Consider the following 11,928-nt stretch of genomic DNA (forward strand, 5'->3'; position numbering starts at 1 on the left):
TACTTGCCAAATGGCGTTTGCGATTCATTGGGACATTGCACATTCACCGCCATCAACGAACGAAGGTTTGAACAGTGTGAATACAAGCGTACGTGGCTTTCTCATTTCTAGAAAACATGTTCAAAAATGTGTACTCGAAGTTATTCAAGCGTTGGAGTCACTTCTAGATTGCCAATGGTTTTAAAATATGTTTTTGCATACCTATATAATAGCGCATTCAACCTACCGAATAACGCTGTTGTTGTTTATAGTGTTCCCGTAAAAATATACGTAAAGGTGGTGAGCAATGAAAATAAGTGGTACTCACGTAAAAAGGAATGAGTCCCTTTTCTCGATCCCTGTCCATGGCTTCCTTGAGGGCCCAGCCGCGCATACTGAGGTCGTCGTCGGAATCCACGTAGTGCATCTTCACCATGCCGATGAGTCCGGCTTTCTCCACTGATGAGTGCGCCTGTGATCGAACGCACGTGACAGGAGTGTTAAGGCCAGTGATTACTTGCGCCAGTAGCACTAAGATGCCAGTGACCATTGTATTGATCGTGTGAACTGGTGGCACCAAGCAAGATGACAATGTCTGCTGGAACCGCACTATGGCATAGTACTTAAAAAAAAAAAAAATTCGAAGCGACCGACCGAGTACACTAGCCAACGCCCAGAAGGGTTCCTGTGGCCAAACCGACGTTCATGTGAGTGATGATTGACACTCTCAGTCTCTGCGGATTTGCGTAGCAGCGAAAGGTTAAAATCGCCTGACTTCCTCAACCGCGAATCAGGATGCTGAGCAATGCAATTTTAATAGTTGAATAAGTTGAAGAAGTACTATTTGTTGGCCTTGTGAGGATACGAAAGGATCTAAGGCTTGTTTTTAAGTGGCGAAAATACTACAAATTGTATCCAACTTCTGATCAACAGTGGTCTACCTTGTTCGACCACTGTCGAACAAACGTTTGAATCGCATTTCTCAGAGCATTGAAGCCAAAGGGTCACTCGTGTCACCTATACATCTTATTTATACATTAGGATCATTCGATCGACTATCTCAGAAGTTCAGAAGTTCAGCCCATCGAGTGTGCATACAGAGTACTCAATGCTGTGAGGCATCTCGATCACCAATCCTCTCGCCTCCATTCTCTGTCGTCACGGTCAGATCCCCTATCCTTCCTCTCGGAGCAGAGCAGGCACGCAGAGTAATCTGCACGTGTCAAGCCGGCCTCTACCACTCGCAATACAACATTTTCTCCGCAACCGACGTGGCCCCACCTGGTCCGAGCAATAGGCCACTAGGCGCGCGTTGATGTCGCAGTCGTCGGTGTCCGGGTACTCGTGGCGAAGGAGGCGAATCATCTCCGATCTCGCCGCCAGCAGCGCCACCAGCGTGCCCTCGCTGGTCGTGGTCTGGATGACGCCGCCGCCTCGGCTGTGCTGGTTCGAGTGCAGGAAGTGTTCGGGCAGTGCAAGTGCCTTCGCCAGCCAGTCCAGCACAATCGTCTCGAGTTCGGTGCTCGCTGGGCTCGCCGCCTGCGCGATACCACGGTTTGATTTGCCATCCACCGCATGTAAAGTCGATGGGCAATCAGTTTTGTGGAGTTGTGTACACTATTAGCTCAATGCTGCTCAAACAGTTCGAACCAAGCCACTGAGCGCGAGACTGGCGTGGCTGCTGTTTATTCCTGTGCGTCTGTGCTGGCGATACTGTATCCTTAATTAAAACTGCTGTGGAAGAGGACAAAAGCTTTACTCGCCCTATCAAAGTTTTGATCACGATTGAGGGATATCACCACAGCGCCACCGCACAACCCAGCATTAGCAGTTCCTTTAAACAAAGTACGTTGAACATACTATATCGCTGCGCATCTCAATCCTCCGACGATCATTTGGTTTGTCCTGTCGTTCCGTAAAAATAATATGCATATATTCGTATATTTAAAACTATTTTCTGTTTCCAGGATACTGCAGAGGAAAGTGTCATGAAAACTGCTCTATGTCAGACACAAAGAAACTGGTACTAGAAAATTCACCGATGATTACGATACTCCTTGATGCGAAATTTTAGCGCAGCAACGAGGTGTTTCTGGGAGACGGGAGTATTTTTTTTTTATTGAAATGAATATTAGGAGAGGTTGGCGCCTTTATGGTGGCACCGGCTACTCCTTGTCACTTGGCAAAGGAAACAGATTTGCGTAAGAAGGGAGAATAGTGACACGAAATAAGGCACTCAGTAGAACACTGGATGAATAAAAAATGTACAGTCCAACAGTACATGAGTCGCAAAGTTCTGTGCATTAGTTCAGTCCACGCACGCATACATAAAGTCAGATATTTCGAACAGCCAAAACACACAACACATGTAATGCACTGCAAGTACAGAACAGAATTATACCTATTGGGCAAAAGTTGTGATCACCACATAAACCAATTATGAACCACAAACAACGTTTGTGTTGCTCATTTAGCGTATTCGGATCATCTGATACCTAATATTTTCCCAAAATGTTGGTCTCCTCTAAAAACTTTTTCAGAGCAAGAAGCGCTCTTTTTTGAAGGCCCGCAGTTGGCCATGGGCCAAGTATCTTTTTTAGAGTGAACGGTCTTCTGTCTAATATCAACAAATTTGCTTGCAGTACCCTTCTTTGTGGATCGTATTTTGTGCACTCGAGGAGAAGATGATGCACATCTTCGTATGGATGGCCACAAGAACACTGTGGACTAGGGACACGTTTTATTCTGTACAAGAAGTGTTTAGTGAATGCAGTACCAAGACGCAGGCGGTGTACCAATGTTTCAAATTTTCTGTTGTCTCTTAGGTTTTCCGGCATTGATAAGTTTATACATGGGTCTATAAAGTATAACTCAGAGTTTTTAGTTTGCTGATCAAACCAGGTAGTTTTGCTGAGGCGACAAGAAAGCTGTCTCAGGAGCAGACGGACTTCACTACGCAATAGAGGAAGATTGGTTGTCTCCGCGTTATTGTGCGCTCGATTCGCAGCTGCGTCCGCTGCAGTATTACCAGGAATATTGCAGTGCCCAGGTATCCACTGGAATGCAATTACGTGGTTCATTGCGCTTGCTTTTGTAAGTTCTTTGAGTGTCTCATACAATAGCAAAGTGTTCAAAGAATTTTTCTTATTGCTCTGTAGTAATGTCAGAGCGGATTGCGAATCGCTAAAGATAACCCATTTTTGCGAATGTTTTTCTGGTGTTATGAAACGCAAAGCACACAGGATTGCAAATAGTTCTGCCACGGTGGAAGATGTCTCTCGAGATAATTTGAATGTTTGCTCTAGCGCTAAATGTGGAATGACGAATGCTGAAGTCGAGGAATTTTTATGACACGAACCATCTGTATAAACGTGGATGTACTGGGTATATAAGGAGTAAATTTAGAATAGTGCCAGTTGTTGTGCGGCTACTATGAACATGTCTCTCTCAGATATAATCCCGTCAATCGATAATTCTATTTTAGGACATGTTAACATCCAGGGAGGGTAACAAACATCCACTTTGCATAATTCAAATCTTGGTAATAATGCTTTATGTTCTCGAACAACATCGTGAATTTTGCTTTTGTTTCTTTCGGTAAGCGCGAGGTTTAACGGATGATTCTCGTGTTGGGTTAAGATGCGATAAATGTGTCGGCATGTTTCAACCGTTCGTATGACTGGAAATGGTGGGTGATGAGCTTCAGCAATTACTGAAGAACTCGAGGTAGCCTGCGGAACCCCAAGACACACTCGCAGCCCTCTTGCAAGTAAACGTTGAAGACGTTCCTCAGAAGTTTGCGATAAACCATGGAGAATAGGTGCCGAGTAAGCAATTTTTTGTTTTATGAGTGCGTCATGAACTTGTAGTAGCGAAGAGACTGATCCCCCCCACGTTGTACCTGCGAGTCGCCGAAGTACGTTTATTAGATGGAAACAAAGGCAAGTTGTTAAAGAAGCGCTGGAGGTGCAATGTAAAGCGAGCTACGCTTTTCAGACCTCTGGCGCAGGTGATCGAGGTATTGAAGACACTCTGTGTTTAACGGCTAGAAAACGCCTTATGCGGTTGATATTTAGCTTGATCTGTTTCACTTGAGGCCGTTTTGTAGATCACATCTTGTTATCACGACTGAGATGATGCAAAGATTTCTCTTTGCATCCATGTCACAAAATGAAGGATACTCGAGGGAATGCTTCTTTTTGGGACAGCTGAACTGTGACACCATCTTTTACACCAATTCACGAACTCGTGGAGACTATCGTGTCTGTTTTCTCTGCATTTTTTATTATTTTACCTTATTTTTCATCTCAGTATTGCTTTCGAGATTTTCTTGCAGACGTCTCCTTAAGACGGAGGTACAGGGTGCTTAATAATGAAAAATTGCTCAGCACCTATTCTACAAAGGCCCACCAAAATCTTACAGAAACACGCCTGGGACCAGGATTCTTTTATTAAAGTGCAGTTTTTCCCCCTGTGCGAATGTTCCTGAAGCTTCGGCTGGCCTACAGAGATCTCCATCCTCCGCACCTCTGTTTAATAGTGATCGCTTACCCAGGTGAAGCCGAGGCAGGTGATGCCATCGGATAACATGTCTCCTAACAACGACGGCGGTGAATTGAGAGAAGGGAAGTAGCCATGCATGTACGGGCTCTGCCAATGGGTGACCTGCAGAAATAGCACCAGTTGAAAGAGAACAGTTTAGGGCTTACGTCACTTCGGGTAGACCACAAACTATAACAAATAAGGGCGCAGGGCGAGGGTCAATTCTCACCCCGGGCATGATCACGCGCTCGATGTCGTTGAAGATGTTTTCCCACGGCTCTCCCTTTTCGGGTGCGTGATCCGGTACGAGCTCTCGCATGTAGCCCGGCTTGACGTTGGGGAAGACGCGCCTCTGCCTGATGTTGGTCAGGTAGTCGGCGATGTAGTCCACCATCTCCTTGCCTGCGCGTTGGGGCAGCGCATGGGCCGCACTCGCGTGGTTCACTTCACACGGTTTCACAAGGACCCGGCCCTCAACGAAGCATTTTTCTCGGCATCAGCGGAGTAGCGGGGCAAGTAAAAATGGTTAGCAGTCAAAAAGCTATTTCCGCCGCATAATTAACACATGAATTCTGCAGACCTTTCATGAAACTTCCCGTACGTATGAGGGTAGGGTTAATTGGCAGATGTTTCTGAGCAAGAGGGGGAATGCCATCGAACAGAATAGAAAATATGAAAAGTGAGAGGAAGCCAAAGACGAAGTGAAGGTAGGGTGCTGATAGCCGTACCAACGCCCTACCTTCAACTTCGTCCTTGGCTTGCTCTCGGTCTCTCTGTTTTCTACTTTGTTGGATTGCATTCCCCTGCACATTCCCGTATGCAGTTCGATAATTTTACATGCATGCCATACTATCCTTTTGTAAATTCAAGGAATTGACACGGACAGTTTATCGACTCCGCAAAACATGTTAAGAAATTGCGTGGAAAGCGATAGAATGACACTAAAAGTTATCAGCAGGAACATGCACAAGCCCAAGGTTCATGACAATAAATGCTGTAATCCACTTGAATTTAGTATGCTTCAATGAAGGGTATCCACGTAGGTTCCTTGGAAAGAATACTTAGGCAATTGATCAAGTATTGCTCCCAACCTAGGACCACAGGGGAGTATGCTGGGACCGCTTCTGTTTAAAGTTTATATTAATGATACCATACACTTAGATAGTAAGGCAAAATTCATTATATATGCTGACGACAGCACTGTTTTTAGATCCGAATTATCCCTTGAGTATACACGAATTATCGTGCTGATTTAACGTGTTCTTAATGAAATTATCCGTGTGGTCCAAGGAAAATCAAATAAAGGTCAATGCAGTAAAGACGAAGGTGATGATTTTTACGCGAAGAATGGAACAAAAACATTGAACAATACTATACCTTCTGACGGTCGAAAAATACAGATAGTTGACAACTACAAAATTCTTCGAGCCTATTTTAAATCTACATGAAACTGGGACACACACGTCAACTGTTTGTCCAGAAATCGCTGTGACAGGTGTTGTATCACATTGTCCCAGCATGTTCCCGGCATCCGACAAACTACAAGCATATAATGCATTGTTTACTTCGCACCTAAACTACTGTACATTAACTTGGTGTACAACTACCAAAGCTAACATAAACAGATTTCGCACCACACACACACAAAAAAAAATATTCGCAAATATGGAATTGTTGTCAACGACGAGAGTGTGTACAAATTGTTTAATATTATTCGAGTCGAACATATTTATATATATCATTTATTATATGGGATGAAATTTTCACACATACACTTGTAACAAATTTTATAGCACGATTAACATGTTTAGAATGCCGTAAACCTACTGTAACCACGAGAAATCCTGACATATAAGCGATTCTGCGTTTTCGCACATTTTGTTATCCACACCAGTCACTAGGTCCAATCTACCTATAACTCTGAATAAGTACGCATATGTTTGATGTTATAGTCGAAAGGAACTTCGGTTATATTTTGTTTAGTTATGAGTTTTATTATGATGTTCTTTTTTTTACTTTCTAAGTTGTGTAACACTGACAACACTGCATGTGAATGTTTAGTCATGCTGACCTTATTTGAATTGTTACTAATTATAGTTTTTTATGTGGGGAAGCGCTTGCTTTCTTTTGTTTATGTACTGCTGCCACTTTTGATGCCCCGTGATGATGTCTTTTTATTGTTGCCGCAACCATAGTTTTATTGATATTAATAATCTTTGTATATATTTACCATTTCGTCGCACGATGTATATTTGTCTTACTATGTACTCGCTGACGTTGCTATGTAAGGTTTTTTGTGCCCCGTCAAGCTACTGTCGTAGCTTTTAGCCCAATATGAACGTCCAGTTTTTGTTTACTGGAAAATAAAGGGTGACATGATTTCGATTTCGGCAACCTTATGACCTAGGAAATCGCACTTCCGACAAAGCTAACCATGAGACAAGCGTTTTGGCAGCACTTCACAAAGCTTTAGGTTAATAAAACGCTCCTCTCGTGCACACAATTTTTATTATTTCGTGAAATCTCACCCATATGAATAATGTTTCGTCAATGAAATATGTAAAATTTTGACAGTGCATTGCAGGATTGGCGTGCACGGGTACGTTAAGTGTCAATAGAAAGAAAAATATTATGGTGTTTTACGTGCCAAAACCACTTTCTGATTATGAGGCACGCCGTAATGGAGGACTCCGGAAATTTCGACCACCTGGGGTTCTTTGACTTGCACCTAAATTTAAGTACACGGGTGTTTTCGCCCCCATCGAAATGCGGCCGCCGTGGCTGGGATTCGATCCCGCGACCTCGTGCTCAGCAGCCCAACACCATAGCCACTGAGCAACCACGGCGGGTGTTAATAGAACGAAGTTCTTTTGATTTGGGAATATGTTTCTCTAGGGTATTAATATTTAAGAGGTGACCAAATTCAATGTTAATGCGCGTCTAGTTGCCTACTGAGGTGCCATGAGTTTTATGGATACGCAATATTCAGCTGAAATGTTGCTGAGGGGTTCTTTCTTCGAACGAATGTACTTGCATGCAGAAAAAAAAGGCTTTCCCTCTTACCCTATTAAAATAAACGTTAAACCCAACCGCTTAATCATTTCGTATGCCTTTATTGTTTCCTAGAAAAATAAATTCATTTTACCTATCGTGATAACCATAATCTTTATTTAAATACTTTTTTTAGCAAACTCGCAGTTTAGCACGAAAGGCAAAGTATCGATTGCGATAGCAAATCAGCGCACAGCTATACGAAGTAAGGATAGCAGTATTATCGGCCGTGTAAACGTGTAGACATAGGCACACTAACTAAATTAAGAAGCATGGTGTCACCCGTGCACAAGAAAACTTGAACACATCTGACTCGATAACCGCAGAAACTCGCTGTCAAAATGCTGGAGTGAGGAAATGTGGCAGCAGCAGCAGCGAGCGACGTGATATTCGTGCTGTCTATCGCTTCAACGCAAAGTGGGCACCGAGAACACACAGCACGCTCAAAGCTGTGAGCCACCGACGCACCTAGCCTCTGCCCCGAACGCAGATCGCTCTCAAGCTCATGCGGAATTGCAGCCGGAATAGAACGCCGCCGCCCCCCCCCCCCTTTCTCCCCTCCCTCCCAGCTCCTTGCAACGTTGGGTGCCTCGCGCACGGCGGAAGACGGCGCGCTTTCTCCCCGCTTTCGCCTGTTTCCACGCGGGCAAGATTGAGCCGCGATCGTCGCCTCCCCTCGCGCGCCTTCACTCGCACATAGCACATACAGCGTAGGGCGTGTGCCGACGTTGTTATCGCCCTTGGACTTTATACGGAACCTCACGGCGACGGCGACGGCGGAAATGCACTTGGAGTGTCCATATAGTTATTATAGCAATAAAATAAATTATCCTATTTTATCTAACGGAATATGTTATAACGTTTACAGTGGACACATTTCAAATCTTAGTTTCCATTTACTGCTTATCTAACCCGTTCGCCTCTGTTTTCCAAACGGCTATATTCAAGAAATACTGGAAATTTGGTGGTAAAATGTCACATATCACTTCGGACTACTTTTAGTTCTAAAACAGATGTTGTTTGCATAATGACGATCTCTGTACTAGCTGTGATGTTACATGCTTCTAAATACAGCGCACAATTTATTATTATTTCATTCTTGTGATTTTTAAGCATACATTTCTACTGCTAACAGCCACTGAAATGCAACGTTGTATTACTTTCTTGTTTTTAATGCATAATATTTCATTCATGTTTGCTTCAGCCGTTGCACGATGAAAGCGCTCATACATTTCACATATATTGTAACTCGCGGCCCGAGCTACAGATAGCTTCCTCTTAAATAAAAGTTAACAAAGGAAGAAAAAAAGAATTACGGAATAAGAACGTACGGACAATTTTGTGCATCTCGTCTGTTCGACGTATTGGCCCGAGTCTGTTCTAGCAGATCAGTCGCGTCATCAACGCGTTTAGAATGGCAAAGGACCATTCATTCTCCTTGCAGGAAAAGATAAGCGTAGCTGAATCGTTACAAATGAAACACAGAAGATCAATTAGAGCCATAAAACGCCTCTCGTAACTCAGCTTTAGCTTCAGCGCGGGTTGAATTTGAAGCAGTCGGGCAGAGCAATGGCTGGGAGTTGAGCCATTGTGACCTTACTCCGGGCGCAAGCAATAAAAAGTCCGCTCAAAGGTCGTTACGGTATTGGATCATTTTAAAGCCTGCAGGGCTGCACGAAGCTCCACGCTATCGCCGGAATGTGAATGAGGGCCCGTTCTTTCATTCTTCGCAGACGTCGTGCACGAAACTCTTGCTGTGGTCTAAGGACTCGTATTTTATTCGAACTTCGCAAACGACTTGCTTTCCTTTAAATATCCGTTTTGCATCTCCCTTTCAACGTTCCTTTGCGTAATAAGAGAAATTCTCAAGTTGCGCAAGAAATGTGACGAAGAGAATAAATTGCGAAAGAAAAAGAAGGTCGCGAAGATACAACAAATGCAACTAATACTTAAAACATAATATCAACATCGCAAGATCTAGTTCTACGTTATAGACAGGGCGAAACCACTGTTGTCGTTCCAATAATCCGTTAAAAGGAAAAGAAAAGAAGGGTTCCTTAAACAGCAAGTCAACTAAATACCGATTTTAAGGATACTAGAGCTGGTTGCTGAGGATGCTGTCGACTTCTGAATCTTTGTGAATCGTGTATGTATCTTTGTGTGAAGCAGTAATAGAAATGTGTGAAAGGCGCGTCGATTCGATAAAGAACCAGAATGCACGGGCTGTTGATGCGACAAACGCAATCAACTAAATCACGGACTTGAACTTTCTCTCCATCATGTCGCCTCTTGAATTTTCTCTTTGGACTCACACCGTTAAAAAAAAGAACACCTAATTCTCATTTCATAGAGCTCGAGTGTTAACAACTATGATCTACTACTCAAATTTGCCAGTCTGCATAAAAACAAAACTTACTTGTTAGTAAAATGAAACAACAACAACCAACAAAACATCGCTTACCTCTCTTGCGGTATTCTTCAATGTCCATGGTGACCTTGGAACGGAACGGAAATAATCAGATGGTTGCATTACTAAAGTAACCTGGCAATTTGCGTTATACGTGCACCTACTAGTTACAACGACGTAAATTCTCAAAGGTGTGCCCCTTATAAAACGGTCGCTGAACCATGAGAGCGATCAAAATACGGGAATCAGGGCGAATGCGGGACTGCTACTATAAATGGACAACACCGGCACTTTCTTGTATTTGCTCTGTATTTCGCTGTGTTTGCTGTATTATGTTGCCATAGCAACAAGCACGGCCACGTAACCATATTGCTGCACGAAAACCAAATCACGCAGCATGAACCTTGTATTACTTGTGCTCACATAGTAAACCAAACACATCGTGCTCATATTTCGTCTGCGTTCTATGAAAGCGGCGAGATTCAAGGCTTGGATCAACAAAATTTCCACTATGCGTAGAAGCACCGTCCATTTTGCAATATTTAAAATGAGGGCGAATGTTGCCCACTATTTTGTATGCGGCGATCTCACCCAGGGGGACGAAGTCTTCTTGCGGAGACTTCACGCTCGAGTGGCCCTGACATGTGCAATGGCCTGAACTTGGTTCCTATTCCTGAAGAGCACGTGAGCTGTTCAAAATTGTTCTGTTCAAGCACCTACAGCACTCATTCATATTCTATTGTGGCTCTATCCAGAAACGCGGTATGCACGAGATAAAATTGTGTTGCCAGCTTACGGACTGATTAAACTGAATGTTACTCCTTGGCTCAAGGACGGTAAATTTTATAAGCAACTGCACGTTTTCTTACACGAGGAGTCATCCCAAGGCTTTACTTTTAAATAGTCATATAATGTTACACAACAAACTGTTCCAATTGAAAATAGTTATAAGAGATGTATAAGAACGAAAAAGCTTTAAAAAAAGAAGGGTCCCAGTTTTTCGCAAATCACGTGGTTTGTTCATTGTTAACACTGCTCCTACTGCTACATTACACTGGGCGCGTAAAAGCATCCACTGTCATGTTTATAGCTACTGCAGGAATGGCAATCTGGGAACGCTTGATAATTCTGCCACTCGCCACACATTCGCAGTTTGCCATGCCAGAACATCTGGCAAGCGTTGTGATAAAGGTTGCTAAATCTTCAGCAGCAGTTTTATATTTGGCTCCTCATGTAGCATGTGTTATTAGGTGCCAGGGCGCTCAGTGCGACTGATAACACTAGTAAGTGGCAACAATTGCACTGGCAAACAGTGTTTTATCATTGTAAAAGCAGCGGCATTAGAGTATCTCAGTGTTCTCATATTTAACAGTCTTGCTGTCTATCTGTATACCTTGCAATTAATTATCCACTAGGACGGAAGATCGAACTACAATTCTTAGCTGGACTAGTCTATTCGCTATTTGACTCTTCGAACGAGATGGCGTTCGTTCCAATTCCAGGCATCACTTTAATATGCCCAACAGAAGTTGGTAAGACTGCTTCAGTAGCAGCTGAACCCCCAAGGCTTTTTCAAATTCACAGGCAACATCCAACACAGTTATGTTTTCTTTTTTGAGAACGTTGAAATTTATCAGTCAATTTCTCTCCTTGCATAAACTAACAGAGAGAGAGAGAGAGAAACAACTTTATTGAGCCGAGCTCGACATCTTCTTAGACACCGTCGATGGAAGTGGTTCCCTCTTCACGACACATTTCATAACAAGCTGAGCTGAGCTTGAAAGTCGGAGTTTCTGCAACCGGCAGTGGTTGTTGCTCGGAAGGCGCCCAAAAATTATCTACCGATAAGCCCGAGTAGGTAACATAGGAGCTCATCAATCATCTCACGAAAATTGCTGACTCACCTGGAGAAGCCGTAAGAGCACGACCGTTGAGAACTTTACTTCAGA

The 11,928-nt window shown here is 43.4% G+C and overlaps 1 protein-coding gene across 1 annotated transcript in view; it reads right to left on the minus strand.

Moving 5' to 3' along the window:
• Positions 1 to 11,928, minus strand: part of Hdc (histidine decarboxylase) — a 39,720-nt gene that overhangs the window by 24,145 nt on the left and 3,647 nt on the right. The window contains exons 2-6 of the mRNA XM_055071104.1: positions 10,034 to 10,067; positions 4,751 to 4,923; positions 4,531 to 4,644; positions 1,261 to 1,518; positions 308 to 451 (exon numbers count right to left, since the gene is read on the minus strand). Coding sequence (XP_054927079.1) covers positions 308 to 451; positions 1,261 to 1,518; positions 4,531 to 4,644; positions 4,751 to 4,923; positions 10,034 to 10,061 — 717 coding nt within the window. The 5' untranslated portion in view covers positions 10,062 to 10,067. The remainder of the gene's footprint in view (positions 1 to 307; positions 452 to 1,260; positions 1,519 to 4,530; positions 4,645 to 4,750; positions 4,924 to 10,033; positions 10,068 to 11,928) is intronic.

This window comes from Dermacentor andersoni, chromosome 5 (assembly GCF_023375885.2).
Source record: "Dermacentor andersoni chromosome 5, qqDerAnde1_hic_scaffold, whole genome shotgun sequence".
Taxonomy (NCBI): domain Eukaryota; kingdom Metazoa; phylum Arthropoda; class Arachnida; order Ixodida; family Ixodidae; genus Dermacentor; species Dermacentor andersoni.